This window comes from Phaethon aethereus, assembly GCF_964289735.1.
Source record: "Phaethon aethereus genome assembly, chromosome: 3".
Lineage (NCBI taxonomy): Eukaryota > Metazoa > Chordata > Aves > Phaethontiformes > Phaethontidae > Phaethon > Phaethon aethereus.
The window spans coordinates 17,631,093-17,646,885 of NC_138576.1; the positions used below are offsets into that span (position 1 = coordinate 17,631,093).

At 41.0% G+C, this 15,793-nt stretch overlaps 1 protein-coding gene across 1 annotated transcript in view; it reads left to right on the forward strand.

Moving 5' to 3' along the window:
* Positions 1–15,793, forward strand: part of ADAM17 (ADAM metallopeptidase domain 17) — a gene marked incomplete at both ends in the record, with an annotated part of 35,052 nt that overhangs the window by 8,340 nt on the left and 10,919 nt on the right. The window contains 9 exons of the mRNA XM_081997251.1: positions 4,156–4,288; positions 5,682–5,815; positions 6,755–6,843; positions 8,901–9,069; positions 9,872–10,002; positions 11,738–11,827; positions 13,517–13,630; positions 14,157–14,301; positions 14,830–14,918. Coding sequence (XP_081853377.1) covers positions 4,156–4,288; positions 5,682–5,815; positions 6,755–6,843; positions 8,901–9,069; positions 9,872–10,002; positions 11,738–11,827; positions 13,517–13,630; positions 14,157–14,301; positions 14,830–14,918 — 1,094 coding nt within the window. The remainder of the gene's footprint in view (positions 1–4,155; positions 4,289–5,681; positions 5,816–6,754; positions 6,844–8,900; positions 9,070–9,871; positions 10,003–11,737; positions 11,828–13,516; positions 13,631–14,156; positions 14,302–14,829; positions 14,919–15,793) is intronic.

Here is a 15,793-nt window from a genome sequence, read left to right on the forward strand (position 1 = left end):
CAAGCATCCTAGGGCTTGTTCTAGGACCACTGTCTGTAGACTTGTCATCCCATCCCAGTGCCTTTTGACAGGAGATTTATTTCTGCTTTTATTCCCTTTGGGATGGTTGGAGAAATAATTGAAATCATTCCTGCAAATTGTTCTGATGCTCTTGTGGTCATTTTTAAATCCCCAAATTAATATGTTTAAATGTTGTTGGATCCTGTGTTTTAAGTAGAGACATTTTCTATCATCGAACAACTATGAAGAGAGTTTTAAAAAATATTACTTATATCTTCTAGGTTAAGACTTCATGCTTCTAGATAAGCTTAACCTTTCTATAAATAATGCAGTTCAAAAGAATGCTTATGAAATAGCTGACTTGCCACATTTACTTCTTGCTATCCAGGCAATAGACTGGGCATGAGATCATGGGAATTTATTGTTCTGCTTATGAAAGCTGAGCTGGTTGGAGGAGGATGCCATTGGTATTTGAATTGGTAGCTGAGCACTTGAAGAGAAACTTCCTCTTTTAAAAAAATATGTGGTGGCCTCCAACTCAGTGAGCTAAGCTGTTGCCCAGCACATTCTTGAGGTCTTTGCTGCTGGAGTAGCCTGCTGCAATGCATACTGGCCCATAATTTACTTGAAAGATACTTTCCTGTGTCTTATAAGTTGTGAAGTCTAGTGACAGTAGGTTTTTAGCCCTGAAATGAGGTGGAAGGAAAGGAGGAAACGGTTGATGAGTTCAAAGTAGGGGGGAGAGGTAAAGTCACTGCTGTGGATTTCTTCTTGAGGGCCTTGGGGTATCATCTTTGTCACCAATGTTCATTCCCTATTTCTCTTACAAACCTGAGATGCGTATGTTCTGGCGAGATGTGTACTCCCCCCCACCAGGGGAGAAGGTACAATGAAGTGAAGGCTGGTGATCATAAACAAATAAATATTTGGGCTATCAGGATGAAATTAAGGTGTCCTTCTCCAAAAAGAGAGGACTGCAGAAATCTAGGAGGGGCCGGAAGGGAAGGAACAGAACAAACGTGGTTTGGGAAAACCTGAGTCAGCTCAGTGCTGTCAAAGCCCATAGGGAATGACTCTTGGACCATAGTGAAGATAATGAGGAAGGGATGCCAGAAAGATTATTAAACTTGAATAATAAGTAGTCAAGTATATGATTGCTGTGGCTCCCATCCACAGACTGCTATATGCTTGTACTCTGTACAGTTCTGTATTTTGTTTAAAATAATGACACTTCACCTTTTATTTTCAATGAGCCATGACCATGGATTCATTTTCACAGTATGAAAATTACACAGAAAAATTTTGATTTGAGTGTGTTACCAATATATTTTTTCCACATCTGTCTGGTACCTGAATTACTTCACAGATTTATGTCTAGCAGCAGCATGTCTTAAGTCTTATGTCGCAAGTAAAATTAAAAGCAAATAAATTTAGGAAGGGCAAGAGGAAATACGAACAAGTGCATTCTTGTTTCAGGGTTGCAGGAACTAGGAGTGTCCTGTGTTTCATTTGTTACTTTAACAAAATCATCTTACTCATCTTCATCAACTCTGTAGGTCTTGTTCTTACTACCCTTCCCGTGTCTCTGTGAGGCATTTCCAGAAGGGTGTTTTTGTATGTTGAGGTGGAGCAGGACTTCTGAGGTTCTCCTTGCTTAACAAATAAAAAACCCCCTAATTTCTTTAGCAGACTTCTCAGTTCTCTTGCCATCAAACTGAGATGTTTTGTCTGGCTGTAGTGGCAGCTGAATCTTGCTCTTTGGCATGACTTTCCCCTGGTTCTGGGCTGTATTTTGCAAGCTGAGGTGGAAAGGGGCAGGAGGAGTGTGTTTTGCAGCTGGGGTTGTTCCTCTCAGGCAGGCCTTGTGCTCAGTAAGTCCCTGAGCAGCGCAGCAGTGGTACCACGCTTCTCTTGCTTCATGGCCCACACACTTGCTCTGTATCATGAACCAACATTTGGTATCCCATTACGAACATTCATTTTAACTGAGGGGTCTGCTCTAGCTGAGTATGTTGAAAGAATATCAGATTTAATTAAAAGAATTTAGGACTAGACAGTTTAATGAGTTTTTTTCAGAATTTATTTTCCCTGCCTTGCCCTATCCTCCTCACAGGTGGTTCTGGATGAGGCAGGTGCTAGACCATAAGCAATGAATTACAATGGGCTTTTTAAAGAAAAAGCATGTTTTGGGGGTTTTTAGGTATTTGCTCACTGCATGGTTCTAGTGAACCAGCTCTGCAGCATGCGGCCAGCTAACGATAAAAATGATGCCTGGTGTACAGCAACTGGGCACATAAGGGGGGAAAAAAACCACAGCATGAGGGAAGGTGGTGAAAACTTGCCTTTGCATATAACCCGAAACGCGTGGTAATTGATTGCAGGTGCTCTCGACGTGCGAGTTGTAAACAGAAATCAGGAAATTGCAACTGCGCTGCCCTTCCTGTGTTGCTCAACGGCAGAGGAGGGGCAGGCGGGCAGGGAGAAGCCTGGGAGCCGCTGCTCAGTGGCTTCTGCTGCAGGAGAAGGCAGCTGTGTCACCTATCTGCCACTTTCCTGGGAGGTCTGGTGCACGGCCAAGAGGGCTGCGAGGGTCATCTTTGTCTCTGCAGCTCCCTCACTTGAGGGTCATATTTGTCTCTGCAGCTCCCTCACTTCCAGTGTACACAAGCACATGTGTGTACATACACTGGTGGTTCATCCTCCCCACCCGCCCTCTCGCAAAAGAAAAAGCGAGGTACTTGCCTTGACCTGAACAGTGGGCCTGTTCTTAAAGGCTCTGTCAGGCTTTAGAGGTATGTATTTGGGGATAAATGATGGTACTGAGTGTCAGGTTTAACAAAAAGTAAAAATTATTTCAGGAGCTACACCAATCTAGATTTCAAGTTGGCAACCTTGGCTTGTTGCACAAGAGCCAGTAAAACTCAGCATAGTGGTGCTGCTTACTTAAAAGTCCAATAAAACGCGTGAGGTTACTTGGCTGAGTAGCGTAAGCTAGTGATCGGGGGCTCTGAAGAAATGGAAGGCCATCTTCATTAATAAAAACCCATTCTGGCAGTTATCATGTCTAGTTTAGAAGCACAGCTGGAAATGGAGGGGAAAAAATTGGAAATATTTTAATAAGGAATGACTGGACGAGCACTTCTGCCTCTTGTAAAACATGGCTGACTCGTCATTTGGTGCAGTGAAAAGAATGAACACCTCTGGCAGAGAAGGAAGAAAGTGATGTGGGAGTAAGGGCCTCTATTTAAGGCTGTAAGTAGCAAATTAATTGATTGGCGCTGGTGGAAGCGAAGGTGGTTGTCAGATGTCTCGCTGGGTGGTGGGTGCTCCAGAGAGGAGGAGCATGTGGGTGGGTGCTCCTGGCGAAGGGATGCCTTACAAAGCAGCAGGAGGCTTTATCAGCAGGAGTCAAATGCCGTTGGCAGCCAGCATTGTGCACTTGTTAATGGTGGGAACATCTGCAGAATATTGACCTGAATTTGTAATTTGTGCTGCTCCCCATAGGGGTTCGGGCCCTTGTTCAGAGGAGGGAGACCGAGTTTTCATGTTCTGAGTGGGGAAATCAAAGGAGTTTTGCATAGTGGTAAGGTATTAGGAAACCAGGTACCTGGAGGTGCCCCATATGAGATGCCTCATTAGTTATTTCTGATTGATTATGCTACGCAGACATCTGTTTTCCGGATACTGTTGGACATAAGGGCAATAAATGCAGCACTGATCTGCAGTGAATTTGGTAGAAGTTTGCTACCTTAAATTATTTTCTTCTTTAGACTCGGATGGGGACCAGCAGGTGAGGAGAGTGTTTCCCTACAGGGAAACAGGGATGTTCCCCCCGCCATTTAGTTCTCAGGGGGCAGCCAGGGAGCCTGCTCTGCACAGCTGTGGCAGTAAAAATCATGGGTTGATTGCTCAAAAATTGCTGTAAGAAGTGGATTAAATTCTTTGTTTGCCTCTCTCGGATCGTGTCTGGTCTTGCGCTATGATTTCTACTTGCCTATGCAAAATGCACCTTTGCAGAAATGCACTATAGTTATCCTAAAATCAGAGCAAACTGGTCTTGCTGTTGAAATGGGAGGCTCTGTTTTGCAGTTTTATGTGTGCATTTGTGAGAGAGAGAGTCTCTTGAAACTAAAACTTTCCTTGTTGCTCTTCCAGACACAGTTGAGTCCATGCTTTCAGACTACGACATCCTTTCTCAGTCTAGCATTCAGCAACACTCGCTGAAGAAGAGGGACCTCCAGCCTGAGACACACGTAGAGAGGCTCTTAAGTTTTTCAGCTCTGCAAAGGTAATTGAATGAATTTCAGCAATGAAATAGCATATTACTTTCCTTGGATTTGTGATGAATAATTCATAGTCCCAAACCCAGAAATGGTTATCTTGTTATCTGTCATGACTGGCCAGTTTTAAGTTGGTGATCTGCATGTTTATATGACATAAAATTTCTTTTGCTTTGTTCTTAGCTTTAGTTTCATGTAAATTACTTCCACTGATTGGGTTGGATCCCACTTATACCTCATCTGGCAACATTGTCATACTTCTTGACTGTCTTCTGGTTCTTGAAAATCTCTGCGTTCAGCTTGGGGAGTGTGTTGTGTGTTGCCCAGGAGATCGATTGTATTTTTTTTTTCATGGATGTTTAATTCTTTTCCTACTGAATTGAAATTTCCCATTCAATAAAACACTGCTTTTAATTTTTTTTTTAATAAGACAAGAAATGCAAGCACAGGTGAAAGTGGAAGGAGAGGTAGAAAAGAGCAGGCATGGAGGTTGTAGGGATTTTATTCTGAGTGTGAGAAAAGTACCTTACAGTTATTTGAGTTCTGAAATTGTGAATCTAAAATGGGGGAGCAGTGTGGGAATAATGCTTTGTATTAACACGCATAGGTCAATTCTGTTCATCTGACATTGTTGTCTGCTGTGTTCTCTTGTGCCTTCCCCCATCTGTTATCTACAACTACAACTGTCATGCAAGTTGTTGTGCATATTTTTTGAATCTCTAAACATTTGGAGGGGTTAATTTTGATGTATCAAGTATAAAAGGTTAATGGGATCAAATATCTGGCTATCGCTGTTTTGCACTGCCTCGTGTACCCTGACTTTATGGTGAAATTGCAATACTGCCAGCAATAATCATAGAATAATTGCAGAGGGGCATACCAAAAATCTTTGACCCAAAGCCCACATAAACCAAGAGCCCATGAGGCTCCTTCCAGAGAAAGTTCTCTGCTTACTTCTTGAGATAGCCTTCAGTTTTTGTGACAATATATCATAAAAGTCTACAAAGTTCAGATTTCTGTTTACGATCTTCTGACTGTATTATTTAAAAAAAAATAAGAACTTTAAGATAGTTAAATTAAAAATAGATGAACAAATTCCTTGGTCTGATTTTCTTTAAGTAGTTACCAGTAACTGGTTTTGCTTGACTGCAAATGGAGAAGGAGCATCATGAGCAAACCATGACTGTTTTGGATTTTGGGGTTTATTTTTTTGATTTTTAATTAAACATCTTTGATTCCTTAAAAATATTTATAGTTATGAATTACACAGTATATGTTTTTGTAGCCTGCTTATCAGAATTAATGCTTTCTTACTGCTTTTGACCCTCAGTAAAATGGACATTGGATGTATCTGTTGTGTATACTTTGCTTAAAAATAAATGGAAGTAAATTCTTTTACAGGCACTTTAAATTATATTTAACTGCAACTGCTGAACACTTTTCAGAAAAATTTCAAGCATTAATTGTGGATGGTGAAGGCAAGGAAAAGCAGTATCGTGTTCAATGGCAAGACTTTTTCACCGGACATGTTGTTGGTTAGTATGGACTAGGCTGTGTATCAATGCTGAGAAAGCACAGCTTTGCACGAGTCTCTTGGCCAAAGTAAATGGTGTATTGCCCTCATTTTAGTCAGATATGATTAGGATGAACAAGTAAACTTAATTCTCATACCCCTTGGGTTTTCTGGTTTTGTTTTTATGGAGTTTTTGTGGTGGATTTGTTTGGGGTTTTTTTTTTTAGGTTTGGTGGGTGGTCGTTTTTTTTGACCTATTGCACCAAGGTTCTAAGATAGGACTCTTCTGTTTAGTTTGTCAGAACACAAACGTATAATTTACTCAAGCAGCAGCTTGTGATTTTCTTTTTTTTTAATTATGATGGTGGCTTTAATTCCAACTGGAACGTAGGACTTGAACATTCCTTGTCCCAGAAGACAAAGCCCAGGTAGTCAGTGTTGATGCAGTATCGCCCAGATTGTTTATTAAAAGACTTTAAGATGGTTCTTTGCAGACTACTTTTTTGTAAAGAAAGAGTATCTTGCTCCACTTTAGTCTGACACTAATGTTTCCGCTAAGTTGTTTTGATTTTTATGTTGCCTTTGTGATGTGGTGAAAGTCTTTTCCACTGGAATGAAGGCTGACGCTATGAAACTGCTGTTTGGTAGTAGTAAGATGCAAGCTGCTTTTGTTGGCAGAAATATTGTCTGTCCCATTACTAACCCCATAGCCATCTCAACACCTTCTGCAAAATTATCAATTAAATCTGAGTCTTGATGATTATGACCGTTGAGAAGTTAAGGTTGGGTTATGCTGGTTCATGTCTTTTTCTCTAAACCGGACAGTATGGTGTTCTTCAGGGACTGAGGAAGGTAATTTGGCTTGAAATTTAAAAACAGTTTAAAAAACCTAACAGTGTCTGTGCAGGAGTGCATGCAAATAGAGCAGAATTAATTTCATTTTTCCTTGCTTATGTTGAAGGAGAGCATAATTCCAAGGTTGTGGCACATATTGGGGATGAAGACTTCACAGTAAGAATCAATACTGATGGAGAAGAATACAATATAGAGGTATGCTTTACCATTGAAAGCAACATTCAAACGATCAACTCTTTTCCCTGTGGGTGTTTCTCTTTCTAGTCAGTCACATTGACACCTCTGTAGCTCAAAATAGACTTGGTGGTGGTGGTTGTTTTGGTGCGAGCAGGGAGGAGGGAGAGAAATGTGAAACCAATTTGACTTTCGCAAGTGTTGAGTTTGAGTGAGTGACATTCTATGACATTTGCATGTTTTGGGTACATTGGGGAGAAGGTATGTTTTAAACAGAAAAGGGTTTTAGAAACAGGAATGATATGCTGTTAGTAATTAGTGTTGATCATGTCCTCTAGAATAACAAACTGTGCAGCCTTCTGAGCAGAGTTGAGGGCTGTTGAGCTTTCTAAAATTTTGGCTTTGTTACATCTCGGAATTTTTCCCATTCTTAAAACTCTACTTGAAAATCTGGTATTTTTCCCTGTTCCCTTGTTTTTGTTTTTCCACCATTTTCATTGCTTGTGTTATTTTAAACTATTGATTAAAAAAAAAAAAAATTCAACAAATACATAATGAGAGACTGTCCTAATGAGTTGTTTTAGTACAGTATATTCCCAGACCCAAGCTGTATTAGAATGACTGAATAACAGTAATTATGGCTGAATGTTATATGGATATTGTAATTGTCTTCAAACCCAAGAATAGGCAGAATTATGGGTAAATCTGGGAAATCCAGTCATGTTAAAGTATGAAAATGTAATTAGAATACCCAAATGATTGTGCTTTTGTTTTGCATTAAGAGCATATAGTAGCCATTTGATTGTGGTTTAAAGCATTTTTTGTTTGTGGTCCAAAGTGATGTAAGCATACCTCAGTTCCCCACGCAGCTAAGCCCCATGCTCCTCACTGCCTGTGTCTGTACAGCTAAATAAAGGCAGGCAATGGCTTGGAGGCTGCAGCTTGCCCACATTGCTTAGCTGTTAGCATTTCAGGGTCAGCTTTGGCCCCTAACCAGCCTTGGATGAGATGATGCCCATGTGTCGTCAGAGATGGTGTGTGCCAGAGACCATTCCCAAAAGGCAGCATGGACAAAGCCACTCCGCTGTTGCCTTCCTTCATATAACCCCTTGGTGCCCTTGTGCCTTGCCTTAGGATGCAAAACGTGTACCTTCAGTTTCACACTGTACCCACATGGCTGCAGGGCCAGCACAGACTTCGCATTTCAGGACCTTTTTGCTGTGAACCAAAAGCACAGTATGCTAAACGTTAGTTGTCTGAAGTTGAAAGACCATTGCCTAAGGGCCAGAGGAGACCCAGACTCACATGCTCCACAGTGTGGACATGGGCTGTCTGTACTACTTGGCCTTGCCCAAAGAACAGACCCTGACCATGTTTTATTTGGCGGTGTTGCTGTAGCTGTTATGTACAGATAATAACAGGTATGTGTTGGTTAAAAAAAAAAAATAAAATTAATGCATCTGCTATGGCAATTAGGATAACTGTGGGACTTCATGGTTTTCTTGTTTTCTTCGCTTTTGGAGAAATTTTCGTGCTAATAAGTGACTTGGGTAGCTATTGAACGTTGAAAAGCCTGCCTTCTGCTGTGAAGACTGCTTTCAGCTGTGCACTTTGACATTTTTGGTTATCTGCCAGCTCCTGTGCTTCTGGTCAGTGCGTTTGTTAGCATAGTCTAAGCATCTCCTCCCTGGCTGTGCCGGTCTCCATACTGTTATGGAGGAAGCAGAGGAGCCTGACATGCCTCCTCAGCTTGCTCATATTCTGAAGGGGAAGAAAAATTCTGTCTCTTCTATGGCCTTCTCAGGTGACTGTCACTGCTCTGTTGAGATGATCTTAGATTTTTGAATGCCTGTGTAGCATAAGAGTTGAATTCTGTTGACTTTCTTGGTGACGTTGTTTTATCAGTAGACTTATTGCTGTGGGTGAAATTATTGTAGTCCAGTGTATTTGTGTGTGAGTGTACACATAAGGCTGTGGAGATTTGGTGGTACATAGATGTACTTTTTTTACTTCTACAGACTTAGTCTTTGCATTCACTGTGTTCCTAACTAATTGCATTTCTGTTTTTGTGCTGGCAGCCGCTATGGAGATTTGTAGATAATGTGCAAGATGAAAGGCTGCTGGTCTACAGATCAGAAGATATTAAAGATTTCTCACGATTGCAGTCCCCCAAAGTGTGTGGTTATTTAAAGCTGAATGAAGAAGAACTGTTGCCAAAAGGACTGGAAGATGGAAAGCAAAATGAAGGTGAGTGTCCGTACCTTGGGAAAGCAGCATCTTTGAAATGGATGCTTGAATTCTGGCTGTGTAGGCAAGTAAGATCAGAACCTGGGCAATAATCTGTGTACTCGAAGTAGCGCTTCTAGTTTAACTATTAAAGCAGCATTCCTCTTCATGCCTGCTCCCCATCCAAAAAAAGCCCCAACAACTGATGAAAGGAAGAAACTGTTGCCAGGGGCATGTTTCTTCCTAGCTGTTGAAAGGGTGTTTGGCCCTACCAAAGTGCAGGCTAAGGAGAGGAAGCTATTTCATCAGGCCTAAGTAGTGTTTTGTTCTGATAGCTGGCAGCAGTGTAGGCAAACATTAAAACAACTTTACACTACTGTGCAGCAGGGCCTGTTTGGCCTCGGAGGTTCATTCTAAAAATCCATCTTGAGCTATGATGGGTTTTGGGGTCCCTTTTTCCTCTGTCCTCAGCTGTGGCAGCAGAGATGTGGATAATAACTAGGAACAGGAGGAGGAGAGGTGATAAGGCTGAGATGATGACCATAAAAGCTCTGTAGGTACATCTGTTGAATAGCTCAATTTCACTACTGTACATTCCTTTCCTTACAACAAGTTTAAGGACTGTTATGAAGGCAAAATCTAAGAATAATTATTAAAAAAACCAAAACCACCACCACCAAAAAACAGACGCAAAACCAAACATCCCCCACTCCCCCCAAAAATCCACCGAAACTCACATTCATGTCTTAAATAAGGGTAATAGACACAGCAGTGGCAGTTTTATTGAGTGTTTATTTAATTGTATTTAAAATGTTTACATTAGCAAGCATCCATCGGAAGAAACGAGCTGTTTCAGAGAACTCCAAAAACACGTGCAAGATGTTGGTAGTGGCAGATCATCGTTTTTTCAAGTATATGGGCCGTGGGGAAGAGAGTACTACTATAAACTACTTGGTAAGTAAATATACTGTTACAATTTGCTGGAGTAAATAGAGGGGGGAAAATAGTGATTAAGTAGTTAAAACAACATACAGCTTATACTACTTTTCTACAACATATGTATTTACATCATCACTGTGTGTGCTTTTTACCTGGAGAAGTGCTAAATCATTATTTTCTAATGGTGATACTGTAGTTAAATATTCAAGTTTCATTTATAAAGAAGTCCCTTCCCTTCACCTACTTCTTGTGGCTATGCTATTTTCTGCCTAAGAAATGTTCTTTTTCCAGTCAGAGCTTTAGAATCTCCTGGATTTTGAATTCAACTGCAAATGATCCAAGCATCTTTCAAGTTCAAGTACGTTTAAAGCTCATATGAGAGGCAAAAGCGACTTAACATAGTTTTTTGTTTTTTTCCAAATTCTTCCAGGATTCTCTGTCCAGAACAATAAAATTAAAGCAGGTGTGGTAAACAATTTGTTTGGTTGTACACGGGTGTTTTGTGTTAAACCTCGCAGGCAGCTCAGCCCCACCCAGCCGCTGGCTCACTCCTTCCCAGTGGGAAGAGGGAGAGAATCAGAAGGGTAAAGGTGAGACAGTTCCTGGGTTGAGATAAAAACAGTTTAATACGTAAAGCAAAAGCCGTGTGCCCAAGCAAAGCAAAACAAGGAATCCATTCACTGCTTCCCATCAGCAGGCGGGGGTTCAGCCATCCTCAGGAAAGCAGGGCTCTATCACACCTAACGGTTACCAAGCAACCCAGCCAAAACTAGTACAATGAGCTTGTCTACCTGACTAGTTTTTGTGAAATAGAACACCTGCCTATAGTCTTTCAGCAGAAGTGGAGAGTATGTGTTTGGGGACTCAAGACAAAAGCAAATGAAACCACTTTTGGAGGCCTGTTGTTTGTCAAGAGTCTCTTTCTGAGCCTGAATCTTTGACATGCTAATAACTCTGTTCCATCTTTGCTGTCTTTTTGACCTTTCTGTCCCCACAAATATTTACATTTCTCAGTTAACAGAGCCTCAATTCCTATATTTGCAGAGATGCTATTATCTCAGCATCTGATATGACTCTTCCAAGCTAACCTACTGTTGTGTTTCCTGGATAGATGTGTACTGTAAACAACACGGTGACTGGAAAACTAAAGCATAAACTATTAAGGAGTGGCTCTGAATGTCATTTCTCATTGTGAGCAAGTTTGATGGTTTATGTTTAGTAGAAGGTAGTTTTTTAAAAGATGAGAACAGCATGAAAAGGGGAGGTATTGATAGTGAGCACTGACAAGAGGCTTTCTGGAACCTTGTACTTGAACCATGATAAGGAAAATAATGGGTTTTTAGCTGGGAGAGGGAAGCGGGCCTCGGGTCGGTTAAACTAGTTTAGCATCGTGCTAAAACAAAGCAGTGAAAACAACTCCTTCCTCTGCCCTTCCCTGTAAAGAAGCCTGGAAAACTAGTATGCGAACAAAGCATTTTTTGCAAGATGTCGTGTTCTTAATATTATCACTCTTTCACTACACAAATGAAAGTGATAAACAGGAAAGCTTTTACTGCTTTTTTATGATGGAAAATTTTCAGGGATATTTGACAATACTCTTTGGATCCACGTGCCTGTTACATTATAAGAGGTTCAATTTTAATTTGAAGTGAGTGTTTCTAGATAAGTATGTTGCAGCTTCTCTGAGTGTCTTGGAACTTTATTACATGAAAACTTAGAACTAAACAACTTGGTTTTCTTTCCTCTGTAGATCGAATTGATAGACAGAGTAGATGACATCTACCGAAATACTTCCTGGGACAATGGAGCCTTCAGTGGGTACGGCATACAGATAGAGCAGGTATTCACTGAACTATGCAAAGGTTTTCTAATTTAAAGGATAAGAACATGTTTTGGATATCAAGGTTTCTGATTATTTTATCTGAGTTAGAACTAAAATAATAAAATCCTACAGTACTAACTCCAGCCAGGAGCATGCTGAAATAGCATCTTGCCAGAGGTGGTGTTAATGATTTGACACGGCATGCTCATTTTCAGTTCCTCGCAGCTTTTGAGAAGGGAGTTTTAATCTATGTTTAACCTCAATTCAAACGTGCTTTTTTCAAGAATATGAACAATTCTTGTTTCTGTCAGACATATTCTTATGTATGTATTTAATGTTTGTGTCTGTGGTTTAGTGCTTAGCTTACAAAGCATGAGTGGGCCCCAAGCACAGATGAAAAAAACACGAATCCTGCCTGAAGAGCTTTAATAACTCCCCTTAGACATCATGATATTGTAGAATCATAGAATAGTGTGGGTTGGAAGGGACCCTTAAAGGTCATCTAGCCCAACCCCCCTGCAATGAGCAGGGACATCTTCAACTAGATGAGGTTACTCAGAGCCTCGTCCAGCCTGGCTTGGAGTGTTTCCAGGGATGGGGCATCTACCACCTCTCTGGGCAACCCGGGCCAGTGTCTCACCACCCTCATGATGAAAAATTTCTTCCTTATGTCTAGTCTAAATCTGCCCTCTTTTAGTTTAAAACCATTACCCCTTGTCCTATTGCTACAGGCCCTGCTAAAAAGTCTGTCCCCATCTTTCTTAGAAGCCCCCTTTAAGTGCTGGAAGGCTGCAATAAGGACAACTCAGAGCCTTCTCTTCTCCAGGCTGAACAACCCCAACTCTCTCAGCCTTTCTTCACAGAGAGGTGCTCCATCCCCCTGATCATTGTTGTGGCCTCCTCTGGACCTGCTCCAACAGGTCCATGTCTTTCCTGTGCTGAGGGCTCCAGAGCTGGACACAGGACTCCAGGTGGGGTCTCACCAGAGCGGAGTAGAGGGGCAGAATCCCCTCCCTCAACCTGCTGGCCACGCTGCTTTGGGTGCAGCCCAGGATATCATGATAGAGGCTGGTATAGGGTGGACACACGGGATGTAGTGACTACAATTTATATGATGGCTCCTGAAAGTTAGTGCAACAGAAGTCTGGAAAAGAGCATTAAAAAGAAGAGGAAGCCTTTGGCTCAGAGTACTGCAAGAGCTGTGATGTGAAACACGGGGACTCATGGTAACAAGCTAGCTGTTCCTTTGCTGGGAAAAGGTCTGCAGGAACAATGAAGGAGAGTTAATTGGGCAGGGAGGGGTAAAGAACATGATGCACTAATTCTAGGTTACTGGGAAAGTAGCAATCCTTTAAAACATGTTCTGGTTAGCTAGAACTCAGAAATGGTTTGAGGTTAGTTATACGAGATGTAAATGCTGGTGGTTGTTCTATCAAAAAAGACCGTCCAAATACATGTACCTCAAAGCTGAATGTTACAATGAAAACTGTTGGTGTTGCTCTATAACATGGCTCATGTAGTTGCTTATGATGTAGCCAGTGTATCTTAACTAGTAGAGGCTGAAAAGCTAACATCAGAAGCATGCTGAGTCTGAATTTTTCTTCTTGCAGATCTATTGAAACATTTAAGATTACATTGAAAGCTTTTCTGTAGCTGTAAAATTGATCAAAATTGCTCTACATTGTTGTTGCCCTTTTCGAAATGTAGATTATCATCCACAATGAACCAAATCTTGTAAAACCTGGAGAAAAGCATTACAATATGGCAAAAAGTTACCCAGATGATAAGAAAGATGCCTGGGATGTGAAAATGCTGCTAGAGGTAGGTTGTAACCCTTGAAAGATTGTGCCCCTTACAGAGAATTACTCATTCATAAAGCTGCTCTGTAGTAACTACTCCCTTTGCATGAAGTGTAGATGTTACGCAAAGTGAAACTAGCTGATGTGCCCTGTAGCCCATGGTGAAGGGCTCCATTGCATAATTATAGAGCACACACCAATTTTAATTATTAATATCTGGCCTGAGTCAGAAAGGCAGTCCAGATATGGCTGGCCCTGAGACTGGGTGCCTTGTGACCTTCATCAAATTATTGTACTTGGTTTTCCCCTCTCTGTGAAAAGGGGAAACGAATACACAAGTTACGTAATAGAATGTGTATGATGTACTTAAATATTAATTTAATTTTGTACAGCTCTGTAGGACAGATAACATCTGCTTTTTTCTGACTTAACCAGACCTAGAAGGTCCCTGTCTGGCTCATTAGATAAATGTTTTTATCTACAGACTTCTAATATGCACTGTAAAGTGTCTTACAAAGATGTGATTTTTTTTTTTTCCCTCTTTAAAGCAATTTAGCTTTGATATTGCTGAGAAAGCAGCTCACGTGTGCCTTGCTCATCTCTTCACATATCAAGATTTTGACATGGGAACGCTTGGATTGGCTTATGTTGGCTCTCCCAGACCTAACAGCCATGGTGGCATTTGTCCTAAAGGCAAGGCTTCCTTTCCTTCCCTCTCAGTTGTGGGTTGAAAGCTAACTTTTGCTATTTGTGTTTAATACTCTTCTCCAACTTTCATGAAACATGATGTGTTATTTGCATAGACTCTAGTGGTTGGTTTTCAGATAGAGTAGATGGCTGTTTTCTTGGCTGGAGCTGGAAAAAGAAGGGAGGGAATGATAGAAGTCACTAAGCTATCTGGTGTGAACAAGCTGGCTAGACCAAGCCCTAGACCAATGGCTGCTTTGTGTGGGTGCATCTTGCAGCGTTCTGGAATGGCAGATGCTGTTGTCTTGGAATTTTCTTATATTTTTCCCCTTTACTGCAATACATGAGGTGTTTGTGCTGTGCTTGAAAGACTCCCCACTCCAAAAACTGGCAAGAAGCAGGGTCTCATTCGTGAGCCTATGAGAACAATAAAGCTGTTCATATCCCCAAACAAGTATCCCTCTCCCCCCCAAAAATCCCTGAAACACAAGAAAAATATTTGGCAATTTTGGTTTGTTTTTCTCACTTGTATAGCTTATTATAGTCAAATTGCAAAGAAGGACATCTACCTGAACAGTGGCTTAACCAGCACCAAGAACTATGGGAAGACCATCCTCACAAAGGTAGGAGAGTATTCTCCTCTGCAGAGCGTGAATGTTCAGTGTACGTACGTGTGTGTTGGTGATGTGTGCCGTGGGATTGTGACAAGCTTCCGTGCTGTGTCTCAGAAACAAGCTGCTGGCTTTCTGATTGAGTCAGATCCCTGGAGACAAGGATCTAGGTCTACAAAACCAAAATCATAGTTTTTGTCCTTGCTGACAAGGAGAGTTGGGACTGAATGGAATTGAAGATTGAATTCTCTGGCGAGCAGTAATGAGGAAATGTAGCCAGTGTCTACTAGGAGCTGTAGTTGTTCAGATATAAACATTGGATTTTGATATCCAAAGATGAATTTAAATGTATTTTGCTCTTTTAAAAAAGCCCCAAAACCAAAAAAAACCAAATCCTCAGCAGAACAAGCAAATATTATATGATAAGTAGACTCAGAATAAGACTAAAAGTAGTCTGCTGACTCAAATAAGAAAAAACTGATGTGTTCACTGTTACATACATCTACAACATGCAGATGGACGGTTGTGTACACTTGGTCTGTTCCATTTGCAAGGTGAAGCAGTGCAAATAGTGCAGGCAAAGTAGGTGGTTTAGTTTGGGCCTTCTAATGAAACTTCTCTACCTCATTTTTGTGTGTGTGTCCCCTGAAAAATGAAACTTCTCTACCTCATTTTTGTGTGTGTGTCCCCTGAAATAAGTACAGCAGAGAACAGTATAATAGGCAGGGCTTATTAGTGCTAATACTAAGCCTAGTGTAAATTGATGGTGTCTGGATTTTTTTTTTTTCATACTTGATGAGATAGTAAATACATAAAGGCCTGAATATGAGCTTTGTCTCACTTATAAGGATACCAGAGCAGTGTCTGTGTTTGCATCTACGAAATCT